A 19,073-nucleotide genomic window follows, 5' to 3' on the forward strand; every position below is an offset into this window, starting at 1 on the left:
AATTTTAGGCGCTTTTTTCCCATAAAAAGCGCGATTAAATCGGCTTAGGGAAAAAAGCGCGCTTTTTTGAAAAAAGCGCGATTTAATCGCGCTTTTAACAACACTGGTCTGATCCCTTCTCAGTGAGACAATTTTGTTTGTCACTAAGAAAATCATATCGGCTTGTATCGACGAAGATGACTGTTCCAAGACAGAAAGACGTTCGAAGCCGAAAAAGAGATCAAGCCTTTTGTCATCAACAAGCTTTGAGGACAAAGTTTTTTGAGGAAGAAGGCAATGTAACGAATAAAATATATAAATAATATAAATATAATGGAAATGATAAAAATCATAATTAATTATTAGTTAAATAGTAATTAGGATGAAGAGGCATGTCTAATAAGACGACTCTTCATGAAGAGACACTTGTGTGGTATATAAGCAAGCCTCTTGTTCTCATTATAATTCATCATCATTCTCATTCTTATTCACTTATTTAATATAATATTTATATCCTTAATGGATATCTTGACATTCCAAGTTTTCTGGAGTAATTAATTTATAGAAGGAACTTTGTTCGCTTCAGAGAACTAGCCATGCCTAAGAGAAAAACAATCTATAATATAGTTACACACTGAATTCAATGCACGACAAAATTCTGTGATTCAATACATTAGACTTTACATTGAAAAAACTGAGATCAAAATTAGTTCTTTGTGTTCTTTCCTTTTCTCAGATTAGTTGGCACAATAGATATGAAAGAAAATGGGTTCGCCACCGCCTCAGCTTCAATAGCATTCCTTATTGTAAAATCCATTCTCATACTCAGAAAATGAGTTTTCCAGACAACACTCAGACAGTTACCAGGCAGACTTTCAAATGAAATTTATCTTTATTAATTGATAAATGCCAAACACACTTTGTGACAAATTTCACGTAAGAACCCCTTCATAATTGCATTTCTTAAAATATAAATATAAAAGTACCCAAATTTTAGCAATTGACTTACTGACAAACTGTATATTTCAGGCAACAGTTGAAAATATGCATACCACTTAGCTTCAAAAGGGTGAACGTTGTAGCTGCAATGAAGAACACCATAGAAACAGCCACCCAAAAATGCTGCAAACATAAATTCCAAGAGTTGGTATATCAACATATAAACAAACTAGCACAGACTCTCAAAATCCAAGGAAAATGAAATATTTATCTAAAAACCTAACTTCAAGTTTCTAACCCAAGATAGATTGCAAAACAAAATGAAATATGTCTAATGAAGGTCAAATAAATGGAAATCCACTAATCAAAGAATAAATATATGGTTAAATTTGATACCTACATTCTGGTTCCCATGATATATTTGTTCCAATTTATATATTTGGTAAGTTTTCATGAGTGACAATGATGTGACAGTAACAAAATACCACAACACATTTGATGGCCAACCCTAATAATCTCTCCAGTAAAGATTGTATAATCTGTACAATTAATTAGAGAAGTTTTTATGAAATGTCTCCTAAAGCTAGTGATACAAATAGAGTTACTAATATTCAGACATAAATTCCTAAGCACGAGAAGAGCTCCCATGTAGATATCAATGTGTACATAAAAAGAATTCAAAAGAGCCTAGTGAAAAATGATTACAAACATCAATGAAACTAGCCACTTATAGATCAAAGAGTAGCTATATGACTTTATTCAGGTCGTTTAATTAGTTCAGTAAATTAGTGTCTCTTAAGTTTTAACATTTATTCATTATAATATTAGCAATAACTAATGAAAACATTGATTGTTATACATCTAAACCTGGTGTCAAACAAAGATCCATTCCTTTTAAGATCCTTTGACCCATGGATTCTAATCTGGTCCAATAAGGACCTCTTTGCCCTTGTAATTGCCAAATATCCAAAATAAATTTGATGACAGACCTGTTAGAAATCCACACCCCAGGGCTGGTTTATAATTTGACAGTTACACACAACTGAAAACATAAACATACTGAAATGCACAACTGTAAAAACAACTTGCACAGCAGAAAATACACCTGCAATTAGATCATACACAGAACACACAATTTTAATTGCAGAAACCAATTTCTTATTTTTCTTTCAATAAGAATCCTAGGGTTCCCTTACCAGGGAAAGCAGCCCTTTACAACTCCCTGAAAAATCCCAATACAAGGGACAAAACTTTGTCCAAAGCCCCTTGGCTGAGGCTAAATCCTTCAAGCCCTCACTGCCCAAATTTACTCAGTCCAGTTTCTCCTTTAATGGATTGTCCACACAGCGACCTTTCTGTAACACCTTAGGGCTTCCCATCCCCCCTTACACAATCGGTCCACCTGCAATCATCCCTCTTTACAGGTCTGCTCTGCTGTGACTACCTCATGTAGCCTACAGCCCTCACACAAGCCCCTCAGTCTGCACTTATTACCTTGTTGTGGGTAGCTGTAAACCTTAACAGCTCACAGCCCACAAATATCTTCCTTCAGCCAGGTCCTGTAGACCTTTCACAGCCACAGATTGCTTCCTTCTACTGTGGCTTGACCAAAATAGGTCTTCTCTGCCCTTGTACAGGCCTCAGCCTGCTGCTCCTTGCTGCAGCCTGTTCCCAGCCACAGGTCTAGACCTTCCACTGGGTCCAGCCCTCCTTTCCCCTGCCTGCGGAAAATTGCGCATGCCCTAACCAGACTTCGGCCATTACCTTTTAGCTGCAGTCTGCTTCCTCTAAGCTGCTGGTCTCCTGCCAGCTACCAAAAAGACACAGCCAGCCCTCTTTCTAGGGCTTGGCCCCTACACGGCCGCCTTATCAGTCAACTGGCCTTCGTTAGGGCACAGTTCCTTCTTCCCTTGATTATGGTTTTGTCCCTCAAACCAGCGGCTAGCTTCCTCTACCTTCAATGGCTTGTCCTTTAGCCTTTGCACTAACAGATTTGCCCCATGAACAAAATTACTCAAATCCATCAACAGAACCCTGCTGCTCCTTTGCAGATCTACAGTTTCCTCAGAAAATCAGAACCCCAATCAAGAAGAAACATCCATTATTCTCCTCTCCAAAAAAATTCTCAAGCCTTTCCATTGGCTCCTTTCCAAAGCATGCAATACCATGGTTTATCAGAATACCAAGGGTCATCTGAATACCATGGATCATCAGAATACCATGGAATGGGTACAAAGCCGCATCACTTAGCTCATACACTCATACAATCACTTCTATGAGTATTTTCCTTTCACATACCTAGCACCAAGGGCATGTCAGAGTACGTCCCGATGCTATCAAATTTCAACACTTTCTCTTAGCGAAGGAGGTACTTCCATTCCTTGGGAATCTCTTTGTTTCCCATACTAGAAAACATTCATCATAAGCTTCTTCTTTTGTCCAGTGTTACTTGGGAGCGGGAGCGATAGCAGGGAGCAGAAGCAAAAGCGGGGAGCAGGAGCGAAAGCGGGGAGCAAGAGCGAAAACAAGTGCGGGAGCGACATTTTTAGAAGCTCCCAGTTTGGGAGCGAATCCCGGAGCGTTTTTATATAATATATATACTTTTTATATTTTTATATTTTGATACATATATCTCAACAACTGATGAATTAGATATAAAAAACATTAAAAAAAACATAGATTGAACCAAATAACAACAATCATCTAGAAGTCATAATCTTCATCAACCACGTCCACAAGTTAGTAACATGCAACATATTGAGTCTCAAGATTCATCAATCTTAAAGTTTCAAGCTTTCAAAATTCAATATATAACATTATCATCATTGATCACCAAAGTTGTACTTGTAAGCTAGTGTAACCATGACAACAAATAATATATAACATGAAATGAAATGTTATAAAATGAAATGAAACAACTTTCAACTCTCATGAAGCATCACATTCATTATTCATTACTAATGAGTTATAATTGCCAACTTTAAACTTAAATTGTCATATATTGTTTAATAAAATATCATAATAAATATGAAAGAGTCAATAGTTATAAAAACTACTAGAAAATACAAGTAAATCTATTATCTATTGCTTATGCTTGGGCCTCTTGCAACCACGAGAAATGTCTAATTTTGTAGTCTTGTTGGAAAATCACGATCTTGGCCATTAATATCACCCTCTAAGCATTAATATCCAGAGGTATCTTTGTCATTACCTCTGTATCTGTATAGGGATCTTTGTCATTAATATCACCCTCTAAGCATTAACATAAGATAGAAAAAGCATAGCATGTCGAGTCAAGATTTTGTTTGAGGGACGCGTGCATTTTTAGAAGGGTCATGATAGAGGAGTTCGACAACCAATGTCACTAACATCAAGGTACATGGAGGGATTGGTGCTCTTGATTAAATACAAGTTCCATACCCTAATACATGACAAAATTCAATGGACATATTGCAATCCTAAAATCCTGAAAAACTGATAAGTCTGTTGGATTTTGAATGAAATCTAAAATTCTACTTTCTCCATATGAAATGCAATGAGGTCGAAACCAGTCTCAAACATCCTGAGTCATTTCATGGTAATGTTAAAAATTTAAGTAAAAGTGAAAAGTGACATTCTCCTTAATCTTCATTTTCATCCTTTTACTTTAAGAATTTAACATTACCATGAATCGCATATCAATACTAGGGCCATAGGCTTAATCATTAAGCTGCCCCACTCAAAACTTATTTGTTTCTTTGAAAAAAAAAAATTGCATTTGGAACATTACTGCAAAAAAAAAATTGCAAAAAAGGCTAAACGCTCCCGAAAAGGCAGGGAGCGTTTTTTTTAGGGAGCACGCTCCCGAAATCGCTCCCGTTTCGGCAGCGATTTCAGGAGCGCGCTGTCCAGTCGCTCCCGCCCGAAGCACGGATTGGGAGCGGGATCAAGGGGGGGGGGCACTCCCCCACAACATTGCTTTCGTCATTGAAGCAAATAAGGCAACGGAACTTGGAACCTTCATCGAAGACATCTTGCTCCTCGAAGATTTGCACCACAATATCTTCTTGATGGCTTTGCAAGACTCCTCTCTTCCTATTGAACTTGAAGGCACACTCTTCTAGAGTTGTTGACTCTCCCTCTGAATCTGTGAACTCCTTTTAAAACGTGACTCCTCGTACCACAATATCTTCTTGATGGCTTTGCAAGACTCCTCTCTTCCTATTGAACTTGAAGGCACACTCTTCTAGAGTTGTTGACTCTCCCTCTGAATCTGTGAACTCCTTTTAAAACGTGACTCTCACTGAAACTTTGGAACCTTCTTCTTTGTCTATGATAGGTCCTTAGCTGTCAAATCCACAACAACTGTCAAGGCTACTGCTATCTACAAACAGTCACTTAAACTCCCTCTTAGAGCTGTCACTTGTGCAATCTTTGATCTAACTACTCTGACACCATCTTAGAATACATACACCAGGTCTAGTCTATATTTTGACAGTTACACACACGTGGAAACATAAACACATTGAAATACCTAACTTTAAAAACAACTTTCACAACAGAAAATACACCAGCAAGTAGATCATACACTAATTGCGGAAACCAATTTCTTATTTTTCCTTCAATAAGGATCCTAGGGCTTCCTTACCAAGGAAAGGGAACCTTTCCATCTTCACAAACTTTTTCCCAATAGCTATCTCAAGTATACAACTCTCATTGATGTTCTTGGCGACATGCTGGGAGTGCACTGGTGAGGAAGGCAATTGGATGCCAAGATCTCAACAACCAAGATGCTTACAACAATCAAATTCAAAAGGGTCAACCAATGGTGGCTCATCATGTTCAAAACTCATGCAACCTGAATATGACTGAGGGGATGATCAAAGGAAGGATCAAATACATCATCATCAGTATCATAAATTGGATCCTTGTCAAAATGATGACTACTCATATCCCACTTCCCTTCTTTAATATGAAAAAAATCACACATGTCAATCTATGGGGAATTCATGGGATCACCCTTTTCAAGATTTTTGGAAAGTACATTATCAAACTCATCATCCATGAAAAGGGTGGAGTTTTCCTCAACTCCTCTAGTCAAGGCATCATCTTCAATAGAATCCTCACCATGCTTCACTCCTGGATCATCCTCAAGCCCACTTTCAATGTATTCATCTTGATGATCCAAAAAGGATTCTTCCTCACAGTATTCTTCTTCATCACAACCCTGATTTCTTTCATTAATGGAATGATCAGAATTCTCTTCAAAATGATCCACTTGATGATCAAGGATGATGTCTTCCTCTGGATGACAATGATCCTCCTCTTCAACTCCTACATCTTCAAAGAGATGAAATTCCTTTCGAAGAGATATGACCAAACTTCATTGAAATTTTTCATCACTTTAGAGCACTGGCCCCCAATTCTCAAGGAACCTCCCCATTAATGTGAGATGGAAGGCGTTAAGTATTGTATAGGGGAAGATGAAACTATGCTATCTCAATCATGGCTTTCCAGTTATTGCCCCTCCTATAAACCAAGGGGCCTTAAAAGAGATCCCACTAGACTAGGGTCAAAGATTAACCCCCCTGTAAAGTGAGACAATAAAATTACAGTCAAGGTCTGCAATCTTCCATATCAGCCCATTATCCATACTAAATACCCAAAACAAACAAGTATAAGCACCCAATTGTAAAATGATCAAAGTACCTTTTGAATAGAAAACCATCTGTGAAAATTCCTATACTCAAGGAACCCCTACTGCAGCAAAACTGAATTTACTTCTCCTACTTGATTTTAATATACATTATCAAGTTATTTTCTGAAAAATACTGAAGTAAATTACTTCTGCAGCCTACACCAATTTAATTTGATTACATGAAACAAGAAACTGAGCAAAGAACAAGATACATAGGACACCGTTATTTTTGGACAAAATAGTCCCTAGAAAAACCCAATGCAGGAAAACCAGTGCAGCAACTCTGAGGGTTTTATATTATTAAGTAGTAGTTTTGAATACAATGTTGGATGCCCTCCCGGCAATCCAGTTATAGAGAAAAATATAATGGCGGAAAACTGAGTGAGATTACCTCACTTCACCCGGCAGTTTCCGACTGATCCGGCAGCAGAACTGGCAAACCCCCGGCTATCTTTGCGTTGGCCCTGCATAGGCCCTACATCAACCTCAGAGGCTCTGCGTCAGCCCTGCATTGTCTCTTCTGCCTCTTGGAGCTTCTGCGTCAACCTCTCCCGGTTGTTCTGGCAGCTCCCCGGCAGTTCCGGATTTCTACGTGAAGGCAACTTCCCTTTTGCGCTGGCCCTTTTGGCTCTACGTCAAGCCTGCGTGGGCCCAAACTGGCCCAACTTCAGTCCCTCTAGGTGCTGCGTTGCCTCCATTGGTGGCTCTCCGCTTCTCTGCGCAGTATTCCTGAACTATCCTTGCCCCTCTGCTACAGAATGATCACTTGGTTCGAATTTCTCAGATTCCAAGCCCCAGAAATTTCGAACTCTAGATCAATTCATTCTCTCGGTGTATTCCTGAATGAACCCCAAGCCTCCTTCCTATACTTTTCTTATTGAGACTTCAACAGCCGAGATTAAGTCTCTAATCAAAAGCTAAGATTAAAAACATGACTTGATCCGCTTTTTAGAACATTCTCACCCATATTTTGATTAATACCCATTAATACTTTAATTTTCCTAAGTTTAGACTTAGGAACCCCATTAAAAATATTAATTATTTTAATAAAATACAATCCGGGAGGAATTTCACCAAACGGTTTCTGGTTTCTTTAGAACTCATGTGCCTTAGCCTCTCCACCAATTTTCATGGCTAGAGCACATCCAATGCTACCAAAAACTAACACCACCTTCATGCAAGAGTTAATGTCAATTGTGAGAGGCACATGGCCAATGCAAGTGGCAAAGGCACATGGCATATCATTATCTAACGATGGCTAGTGGGGTTTTTGGCTATTTGGCTAATTATTTGGCTGTCAAATGTAGGAGAAAATTTTCCTCCTATGGGATTACCCATTTTGGTGGGTAACATCTAGCTCCAACTCAGGGACATGAGCTCACCATAGAGTGCATGATCCATATGCTCGAATGGGGAGTTCATGAGAACTCTAACAATCCCTAGGCTCGCAGACCTGTAACTTGCACATCCAATTCAACTTGTTTGGGAGCATGTGCACTGGGTGTAGGGTATCACCCACGTTTTATATGATAATAAAAATGTGTACAAAAAATAAAATCTATTCTAAATGCAAGCTAATCTATGATGAAACATAATATGAGAGTATAAGGTTTTACAATGCTCACATAATATGCAATGCAACTACCCTAACCTATGCTAGCATGCAATGCATGACCTAAGTATAGTCATATAACCAATGTAGCCGACATATCATTAGATCAATATCACACCTCTTGCCCTTATGGCTAATCATGAGATAGAACAAGAAAACATCACAATCATCTATATCATAGCACTCACATATTGAGTCACATGGGTGGGAGGTGGGAAAATAAAATGTCCATGGATTAGTTTCACTACCATAAGAAAGGGGAGAGGATGAAAAATGGGAATCCAAATTTTGCTCACTCCTGCTAATCCTTTCTTGCAACCTGAGTATGGAGTAATCAGTGATCAATTTCATGAACTTTTGCCCAATAGCTATCTCAGGCATACAACTCTCATTGATGTCCTTAGGGACATGTTGAGAGTGATATGGTGAGGACGGTGATTGTGTTGAAGAATGTAACTAGTGTCAGTGTTCATAACATGATGTAATTATTGTACTTGTCAAAAGAAAGAAAAAATAATTTTATCTGTAAAAATAAAATTGACTTATTAAAGAATGGGTTTTGTGTTTGGGTCATTGGTCAATAGCTCAAAGCACCCATTGTGTGCTCTAGAACTTTTGTATTGAGTCAATGTGAAATTTATAATGTAAATGACCCATTGGCGCTCATGTAACAAGAAACGAAAAATTTATTTTATGTAAAGGAGTGTCTAGAGTCCACCAAAGATCAGGTCGGATAGCCCATCAAGTCGACCCAGAGGAGACCCTTCCAACCCACAAGAAGCCAATATATAAAGAGGAATTTGACCTCCATTGGATATACATTAAAAAGCATACACACGTGATATAATCCGAGTCAAGAAGAAAGTGTGAAAACTCTTAGAAGAAGAATAGAAAGCCAATGAAGAAGGAAGAAAGAGGATCTCATGTTTCTAAAGTGTTATTTCTTGTTCCAGCTCCTATATGCAAAGTTCAGTGGAGACAAGGGTCTTTGATCTTTGTTGCTGGCATTTATTTGATGATGAAGACATAATAATAACTAAGAAGAAAAATATCACAAGTAAATGTCATGTAAGGAAAACATTAAATTAAAGATGTTGCCCTAATCAATTTTCTAATGTGGTATCAGAGCTATAGTTAAGTGACATTGGCAACTGGAAGATCACTATCATCTAAAGAAAACAAGAAAGGGATTGCTTGAACTCTCCATGAAGGTCAAAATTCTCTAAAGATCATCAATTTTATGAGTAAGTCAAGGCCCAAAACAAGCCTCGGGTCTGAAACTCTAAAGGATTCTTTGAATGCAGTAGTAATATATTCCCTTTGAGAAAGAGGGGGCCATACTAGACCGAGGATCCTGGGCCTTGTTGTAAGAAGCCCTAAACCAATAGTCACATTGTGAAGAAGAATCTGAAGTTTTGAAGTATCCCAAAAGAGGTCCGAAAATTGCAATAATTACAGAGGTCTGATAATTACACAACAGCATTTTTTCGTAAGTCCGAGCTTTGGCAAGTTGCAGGAGAAGTGAAGGATCACAGCTGAAGAATGTTTGTGAGATTGTTGCAATAATCATCAAATCCCTAACCACAGAAACTAAAACCTTGAGAAGATAAGTCGAGACCTTAAATCTCTTTAACTATGAAATCCAAGAATTAAAGTACAATGAAGTGGGGCAACTTATAGAAGTGAAAAGGCTACAGGTTGAAGAAGTCTTTTATGCCTAGAATTAAGATTTTTGTATTCACTGTGATGAACCCTATCTAGAGAGTCGGCATTGTAGAATAAGCTTCATTCTGGTTAAACACACACATGGAATAGACAGAATATGAAAGATAAGCATGATATACATTATTATTCACAATGATATACATTTATAATACATTCTTGTGACCCTTGGTCTTCACATACCAAGTGGTCTCTTGGACTTTGGTGACTGTTCACATTCCACAACAATGCATGACAGAAATAAGTTGAATGTGCTCTCTGAGATGATGGCATAAGGTGGGAGAACTCGAGGTCTCAACCGACGATGGTTTAAGGATTACCACCAACACTAGAACGCTTAGTGCAGTTCCTAGAACTCTTCCAAATCTAGCAAGAAGCTGAGGTCTTCTGCTAGAGGAAGTGCTCCTTAATGCTTTGAAGAGGGACACCTTCAACCTAGAAGAAGTTGAGGTCTTCTGCTAGAGGAAGTTCTCCTTAATGCTTTAAAGAGGGAGACCTTCAACCTAGAAAAAGGGAGGTCTGCAACCTGTGGTGGTTTAAGGAAGGCCACCAACCAAAGGAACGCTTAGTACGATTCCCGAAACTCTTCCAAATTTAGAAGAAGCCGAAGTCTTCTGCTAGAGGGAGTGCTCCTTAATGCTTTGGAGAGGGAGATCTTCAACCCAGAAAAAGGGAGGTCTGCAACTTGTGGTGGTGTAAGGAAGCCCACCAACCATAGGCATCTTCAGGGGCTTCTGTGTCTCTAACTACAACACTAAATCTGGGGATGATTGTTTGTGGTTGTAGGCTCAGGCTGTGGCACCGGCTCGCTTGATATGGCTTTGAAGCTTGTAGATGACCATCAATTCCCCCCCTGTCAGATACAAGGTGAGAAGATGAAGAAAACTCAACTGCAAGACTTTTCAGTATTCGAGAACAAATTTTGTGGTATGATTTAAATATCTTCTTGGTTGTTGAAGCCCATTGCCAAGAAGCAATCCATCCAAGGTGAATCTTTGTTCTTGCAAGAGGCTTGTTTTTGAAGCATCTGTTTGAAGAATGAGTGTGTTGACCACAATGCTTGCACAGGTGAAGATCAAAACAGTGATCTTTCACATGGCCAACTCGGTCACAATGTTGGCATTTGACAACTTTTGGTTGTGAATGTGGAGGAGCAGAATCTGGAACAGGTGAAGGTGAGTTGTCATGAAGAAATTCGGCACTCTGAAATTTGATGGGCTTTGAGTAATCTGGAATATGAAAGGACGCATCCTTATCATATCCAAGACCTGTTTTGTGCTTCAATTACCCAATGTTCAGGTAAAGTAAGGTCCTCCCACCTTATGGTATGATGTTCAAAATTTTGATTTGAGAGATTTGTAACGATGATTACACTTGACTGTGAATCTCTACTTGGGGTATGAAGGACTGCAAGGTATAAAGTGTTTGTGTTTCTAAAACAACCCCTTGTATGTATAGAGATATTTGTCCTTCATCGTCTCAAATCAAACCTTGTAGTTTTGATTTGCAACTGCAGACCAGAAAAAAATTGGATAACAGTGGAACCAAACTGGTCCTCCTAACAGAGGAGCTACGATCCCACCGATGAGTGAATCTGTGTATCGATTGTGAGTTAAATCTCTGACAATAGCAAGAACAAAAGTATTCAATCCTTTATGAGTAAGGGTTGATACTCCTATCCTTATGCATCCCAAATGGAGATAATTTGTGCCATGTCGTCTAGCCTCGACTTGAAGTTCTTTTGGGTTTAACAAAGGTATAGTTTGAACTATATCACAATTATGTTGGACTTCAGAAACACATTCTTTGACAGAAACTCTAGTTATTGCTTTTAGATGAAACACAAAAAGGTCACTATAAACTTCACTAGGGGATATGGATGGAAGTTTCCATGTTGCAGATGGTTGGATCTCAGGAATCTCTATTTCAGAATGATTTAATGTTTTTGAGCTACAAACATTAAAAAGACTTTGTAAACCATTTTGTTCTTCATTTTCAATTTCACGAGCTTCTCTAAAAGAAACAGACTTTCTAGGTGCATCCATGATAAAGAAAGAGAGATATGATTGTCTTACCTAGGAACTAGATGTTACTGGCTCTTATACCAATTTTGAAGCAAAGCCTTCATTAGGATCTTTACAATTTCCTTATATCCAAAAAGACTATGAAAATGTTAGGGTATGAAGATGGCATATTTTACATGATAGGAATCTAGGGTTTTACATTGTTGAATATTTGTGGTATCTAGGGTTAGAAAATCCTTGTCGGAACTTGAATTAGAAAACCCCTAGAATAAGTGAAATATGAAACCCTAACTATTTGTTCCCTCTTATAAAACCCTATCTCTTGATTTTTTAGGGTTTATAGATAGAATCTAGGGTATATGGTCAAACCCTAGCAAGGGTTGAATTGAGTAAACCCTAGGGCTTGAAAGTCAAAATCCCTAGGTCTGATGTTTCCACTAAAAAAAAAACCCTATTTAGGGTCAGGTCATGGAATATCTAGGGTTTGTAACTAAAACCCTAGTAGTATCCTTTGAAAACCCTAGACTGACAAAATTAACATCATGCTCTTGTACATGTATATTTTGCTTGGTTGTACTTGTTGATAAAAATTGCAGGTACATGATTGTATGAAAAAGATGTAAAGACAAAAGTAAATCTCGTACTTAAGAAAGACTTCATGATGGGCATGATGGAAAGAGGGAGTTGTAGGAACACTATTGATATAAATGTTATGATGATATTGAAGATTCCACATTGATGATTGAAGATGGAGTTGTACCTCATTGTTACTTGAAGATGGAACATGCAAAAGAAAATAATGACCTCAGAAAGAGGTTTGATGAGTTGGTGTACCTTAGGTTGAATAGCTCATATGATGGTACTTAGGGTTGGTATCTTGGTAGTTAGCCTAGACAATACCTAGATCCCTGTTAGGGTGGATATCTTGGTCTAGATGATACCTAGATCCCAGTTAGGGTTGGTATCTTGACCTAGATGATATCCAGATCCCTGTTAGGGTTGGTACCTTGGTAGGTAGCCTAGATGGTACCTAGATCCCTGTTGGTGTCTTGGCAGGTAGCCTAGATGACACCTGGATCCTTGTTGAGTTTGTGTCTTGGCAGGTAGCCTAGATGACACATGGATCCTTGTTGAGTTGGTGTCTTGGCAGGTAGCCTAGATGACACCTAGATCCTTGTTGAGTTGGTATCTTGGCAGGTAGCCTAGATGATACCTAGAACCTTGTTAGGGTTGGTGTCTTGGCAGGTAGCCTAGATGACACCTAGTGTCTTGGCAGGTAGCCTAGATGACACCTGGATCCCTGTTGGGATGGTACCTTGGCAGATAGCCTAGATGACACCTGGATCCCTGTTGGGATGGTACCTTGGCAGATAGCCTAGATGGTACCTAGATGGGTTGACACCTTGGCAGTTGGCCTAGATGGTGTCTAGCATTTTACATGATGTGAGTGATACTCTTCTTACAAGCACTTTTCAAAGTGAGTACTGTCCCTATACCGGTTAAACAATTATGAATTCCTCGGAAAGAGGTTTGTTGAGTTGGTGTACCTTAGGCTGAATAGCTCATATGATGGCACTTAGTGTTAGTATCTTGGTAGTTAGCCTCGACGATACCTAGATCCCTGTAAGGGAGGATATCTTGGTCAAGATGATACATAGATCCCAGTTAGGGTTGGTATCTTGACCTAGATGATATCCAGATCCCTTTTAGGGTTGGTACCTTGGTAGGTAGCCTATATGGTACCTAGATCCATGTTGGTGTCTTGGCAGATAGCCTAGATGACACCTAGATTCTTGTTGAATTGGTGTCTTGGCACGTAGCCCTGATGACACATGGACACTTGTTGAGTTGGTGTCTTGGCAGGGATCCTAGATGACTCCTAGATCCTTGTTGAGTTGGTATCTTGGCAAGTAGCCTAGATGATACCTAGAATCTTGTTAGGAGTGGTGTCTTGGCAGGTAGCCTAGATGACACCTGGTGTCATGTCAGATAGCCTAGATGACACCTGGATCCCTGTTGGGATGGTACCTTGGCAGGTAGCCTAGATGGTACCTAGATGGGTTGATTCCTTGGCAGTTGGCCTAGATGGTGTCTAGCATTTTACATGATGTGTGTGATACTCTTCTTACAAGCACTTTTCAAAGTGAGTATTGTCCCTATATATCGAATAAACAATTATGAATTCCTCCTTAGTTAAGAGGGAGTGTCAGAAAATGTAACTAGTATTGGTCTTCATAATTATTGTTTGGCTCATGACATGATGTAATTCTTATATTTGTCAAAAAGAAGAAAAAGAAAAATATTGTAAAAGAAAAATTATTTTACTAAGCATGGGTTTCATGCTTGGGTCATTAGTCAAATAGGTCAAGACATCCATTGCATGCCTATAGGGATTGTCATGAGTCAAAATGTCATTTTCATTATGTAAAAGACCGTATTGGGCTTTTTGGATCAATCAAAGAAATGTTATTTTTGAAATAAGTGTCTAGAGGGCTCCATCAATCAAGTCGGATAACCCTACTCTAGTCGGTCTAGAGTAAGCTTAATAAGCCTCTTGGAAAGGCTATATAAAAGAGAATCTACGACCTCCATTGGGACACAACAAAGTGTGAGTTTCTAATATGATCTCCAGCCAAGACTACAAGTACAAAGAAGCTAGTAGAGCTGAATGAAGAAGCCAAGTTTGAAGGATTAAGTCTTGTTATATCTGCATGGGACAATCTACATATACAAGAGGAAGTCTCAGATCCACAGTTACAAAGGAGGGTTGTAAAACCGTAAGGCTAGGAGAGCCTCATCTCGTAGAATCTAATTCACTTGTATGGAAGGCACGCTGGTCGACTTGATGGGAGCCCTGATCTAGGCTTTGGTCTAGGAAGTCTCCTTTGAAGTTAATAAGAAGAGATGCTCTGATGGTTTTCCCCTTTGGAGGGGTTTTTCTCTAGCGTGGAGCTTATATCTTGTGTTCATGTGATCTTTGTTGTTGGCATTTATTTGATCATGAAAACATAAGGAAAACATTAAATTAAAGACATTGCCCTAATCAGTTTTCCAACAGAGCTTGCCTCAACTCCACTTGCCAAGGCATCATCTTCAATAGGATCCTCACCATACTTTCAATGCGTTTATCTTGATCATTCAAAAAGGATTCTTCCTCATGATATTCTTCTTTCATCACAACCCTAATTTCTTTCATCAATGGAATGATCAGAATTCTCTTGAAAATGATCCATTTGATGATCAAGGATGATGTCTACCTCTGGATTACAATGGCCCTCTTCAACTCCTACATCTTCAAAGAGATGAAATTCCCTTTGGAGAGCTATGGCCAATCTTTGTTGAAAATATTCATCACTTTGGAACACTAGCCCCCAATCCTCAAGGAACCTTCCCATTAATACCCTGATGGAGGGGATGCTTCTAGGCTCACAGGAAAACTTAAGCCATTCACGTTGATCAATCCCAAGAGAGTTAATGAATAACTTCATGAGGGTATCTTGATGAACCATATTGACCTCTGAAATGTATTTGGTGAATTTTGCATTAGCATCAACATGATCTAATTACCATAATCCTGGTCAGCATCTCTGACCCATGGTAAATCAATAGCATCAACTGGTCATCATAATACTGATCAACATCTTTGACCCATGGAACATCACCAGTCAACATAATTTGATCAGCATCTCTAACCCATGGTACATCACTAGTCACCACAATTCTGGTTAACATCTTTGACCATGGTATATAATAGTCCTGGTTCACCATAATCTTGGTCAATAATCTTTGACCCATGGTGAAACCCCAGGGCACACTCATTTTATTTGCGTAATTCTTGTTTGAATCCCTAAGGCCTCACTCAACCTATTTGGAGAGTAATTCTTAGCCTAATGTTGAAGGCACCCACTCAACCCTACAGTTGAGTAATTCTGGGCCTCTATACACTCTGGACCATTCTCCCTAATCTTGGTCAACATACTTGACCCAGGGAGAATGATTGTCCCTGATACATCAATATCAACACTCCTTCTCACTGAGGGAGGCATTCTCAACAACTCCAAACTTGTCCTTGAAATATACAAACTTTGCTTTGGACAGAGGCTTAGTGAGAATGCCAACTATTTTTTTCATTTGTAGAGATGTATTAAAGCCTCACTGCTCTCTTTTGTACTATGTCACAAATATAGATCTCAATGTGCTTCAACCTCTAATTATGGTCATCACCTACACCTGATCAAACAATCATGTAAGTAGTTTTTGAAGCCATACTGCCAATCAAGTTGCAATATACTCAACTTTTAGTAGTGTTATCAGTTGCTTGTTCATTATAACAAGTCCAAGTTGAATCATCATCCTGATGTGCTCTTTTGTACTCTCTGCCCAATCTAAATCTAAATATATATATATATATATATATAGATTCCTACAGTTGTACTTCATCATTTCAATCCATAATTCAACACATGTTGAGCCACATGCCTAGGCTTTAACCATAAAACTAACTAGATCCATTACAAGTTGCTCCCTTTATTGATCCGTAAATTGTTGTGGATATTCCTGTGGATAGTTCGTCACAATAGATCTGATAATATTATATTAAAAATCTGAGATTCTACAGTATTACAGTTTCATTTAATTTCTAATTTGTAAAATTAATTGTAATTAGTGCATGCATGTAAAAGTAAATCTCCTTTAGGACAGCACTAGGCTTTTCCATGATAGCGTAGGTGTTTCTCCATGATAACAATAAGGCTTCTTCCATGGCTGCATTAGGCTTCCCCATTAGGGCAGCGTAGAGCCTACTCTCCCATGATTGCATTTAGATCTAGGGCATCTCTTCTTAGGGCAGCGTATTAAAACCCAAAGACAAGTGGAGAGGAAGAGATCACAAGAGGTGTGTTACAAATGACTTGCAAGCCACCTCTTTTTATACTAAAATGTTGAGGACAAGTGGGCGCAATTTGGTTGTTGGCCGACCTTGACGAATTGTCCCATAACACATAAATTCATACCTCCATGAATACATGTCAGAATCAGATGATCTTTAGATCAATCCTACGCCTATAGACAAAAGGAATCCATGAAAAATATCAGCTGACATGAATAAGTAGATCCACATGGAGTTTGGCCCTAATTGCCAATTTTAACAACGACCCTAGCTCCTTTCTACGCATAACCAATCAACATTGGAGATCTAACTCGCTCTTCCTTCAAACAAGAATGAAGACCCAATTTGTTCAAACTGAACTCAATTTAACAACCAATCTTGTAGTCAAAACGATGAAGAATTCCACTTAACTAAAGCTTCTACTCTACACATGCCAACTTCATTATTCCCGTAAACTAGAAATAAACTCACCATCACCGAAATATATCTCCTAAGGACAACTCAAGGTCTCCACTGGCTAAGTTATAAGCCAAAAGACCTTGCTCTCTACATTTTCAACAAAGTTCCAGGTGGAACCGAGACATGATCATTAGATTGCAGCAAAGCACATATTGAGATATTTGCGTGGTACAGTTGACTATGGTTTGAGATATGTCTCAAACGGTGATATACAACTGCAGGGCTATACAAATGCAAATTGGGCAGGGAGTGTTGAAGACAAAAAGAGTACATCTGGAGGTTGCTTTAGTTTGGGCTCCACTATGATTTCGTGGATGAGCAGGAAGCAGACATCTATTGCACTCAGTACTACCAAGGAAGAATATATTCCAGTGAGCTTAGCAAATTGCGAAGCAGTGTGGCTTCAAAAGTTACTCGTGGGACTATTTGATCATGTTCTAGAACCGACCATGATATATTGTGATAATCAAAGTTGTGTGGAGTTAGGAATCTAGTTTTCCATGACAGGTCGAAGCACATTAAAATCAAGTACCACTTCATTCGTGACATGGTGCAGAAGAGAGCAGTGAAGCTCCAGTATGTCTCTATTGATGAGTAGATTGTTGATATTCTTACAAAGCCTTTGTCCAGAGCGAAGTTTGTATACTTCAGGGACAAGCTTGGACTTGTTGAGAATGCCTCTCTCATTAAGAGGGAGTGTTGACGCGATAGCATCATGGTCAGTCATTCTTCCTGTGTCAAGTGTAGTGACAAGAACTAGGAAGAATGGTCCTTGAGGCCAGTTCCCCACCACTTCGTGGGTGAATATCCTCAAGAGAAATTTTTCTCCATGATGAACCTCAACCGGCAGCCAGCAACCCCCTGCAGCCTACTACTAGCTCGTTGTGCCATTTCTCTGCCACCTGAGCTATAGCCACGTGGTCCCTCACCCACCTGTATTGATCGTATGTTTGAAGGTGGGCCTCCCGAATCTCAAGGTATGCCTTGTCATTTGGTAATTGAGTATTGGGTTTACTTATCATGGATACTTCTGGGTACAGATTGATGGGGGGATTTGAAAAAAGGGTGGGCTTAGTTTGTGCTCTTGTCCCTTGACCTCTTTTGGATGTTACCCTTGGATCTTAGCCCCATGTGATCTCCTTTATTGACCATTTAGTTCAAAGGTGGTACTACTTGGTAAACCCCGACTTTGGCTGTGTGGTACCACTCCTTTTTCCACATATACTACTCCCTTTCCACTCATTATACCCCATTCATCATTTCTCCCACCTGGGTCCACATTTCCATTCTGGGTAAACATAGGGCTAGCCTCCCTATCCCCTTGCCCCCACCTTGGGTCAGGCATGTAATGATGCCTCGGAGGTTGATGCAGCTAAAAGAAAAAGAAAAAAGCATAATTGGCCACATTTAACAAAAAATTAAACCACAAAATGCAAAAAATGATCAAGACAAAATAATTAGCACGTGGGCAAAAGTCAATACATGAGCTCTACCCCAATCCATGGTCATCACCCTGGTTCCATAGGCCCTAGATGAGCCTCTTTATCATTCAGGAACCCACAATTGTCCCAACCACTGGAGGGCAATGAACCACCCTCCCTAAAAGGGAGTAATCACTGCTATATCTTACAAATCATGCTCTTGTCCTTTGAGCCCCGAGCAGTGAATTAAAGAAAATTCATAAAAGGAAAAAGGAATATAAAGAAGGGTGGAAAAATCAAGGCTGGAGCACCTCATGTACCATGATTTCTCCCTCTACACATTACATACCCA

At 39.2% G+C, this 19,073-nt stretch overlaps 1 protein-coding gene across 1 annotated transcript in view; it reads right to left on the minus strand.

The window, feature by feature from the left end:
* Window positions 1–19,073, minus strand: part of LOC149164587 (uncharacterized) — a 152,840-nt gene that overhangs the window by 89,477 nt on the left and 44,290 nt on the right. Inside the window, exons 5-6 of the mRNA XM_089429533.1 lie at window positions 5,942–6,256; window positions 1,032–1,101 (exon numbers count right to left, since the gene is read on the minus strand). Of these exons, the coding sequence (XP_089285659.1) occupies window positions 1,032–1,101; window positions 5,942–6,256 (385 nt within the window). The remainder of the gene's footprint in view (window positions 1–1,031; window positions 1,102–5,941; window positions 6,257–19,073) is intronic.

The sequence above is a fragment of the Pinus tabuliformis genome, chromosome 5_1, assembly GCF_031772625.1.
Source record: "Pinus tabuliformis cultivar Carrire ecotype Pingquan chromosome 5_1, CPIR1, whole genome shotgun sequence".
Classification (NCBI taxonomy): Eukaryota; Viridiplantae; Streptophyta; class Pinopsida; order Pinales; family Pinaceae; genus Pinus; species Pinus tabuliformis.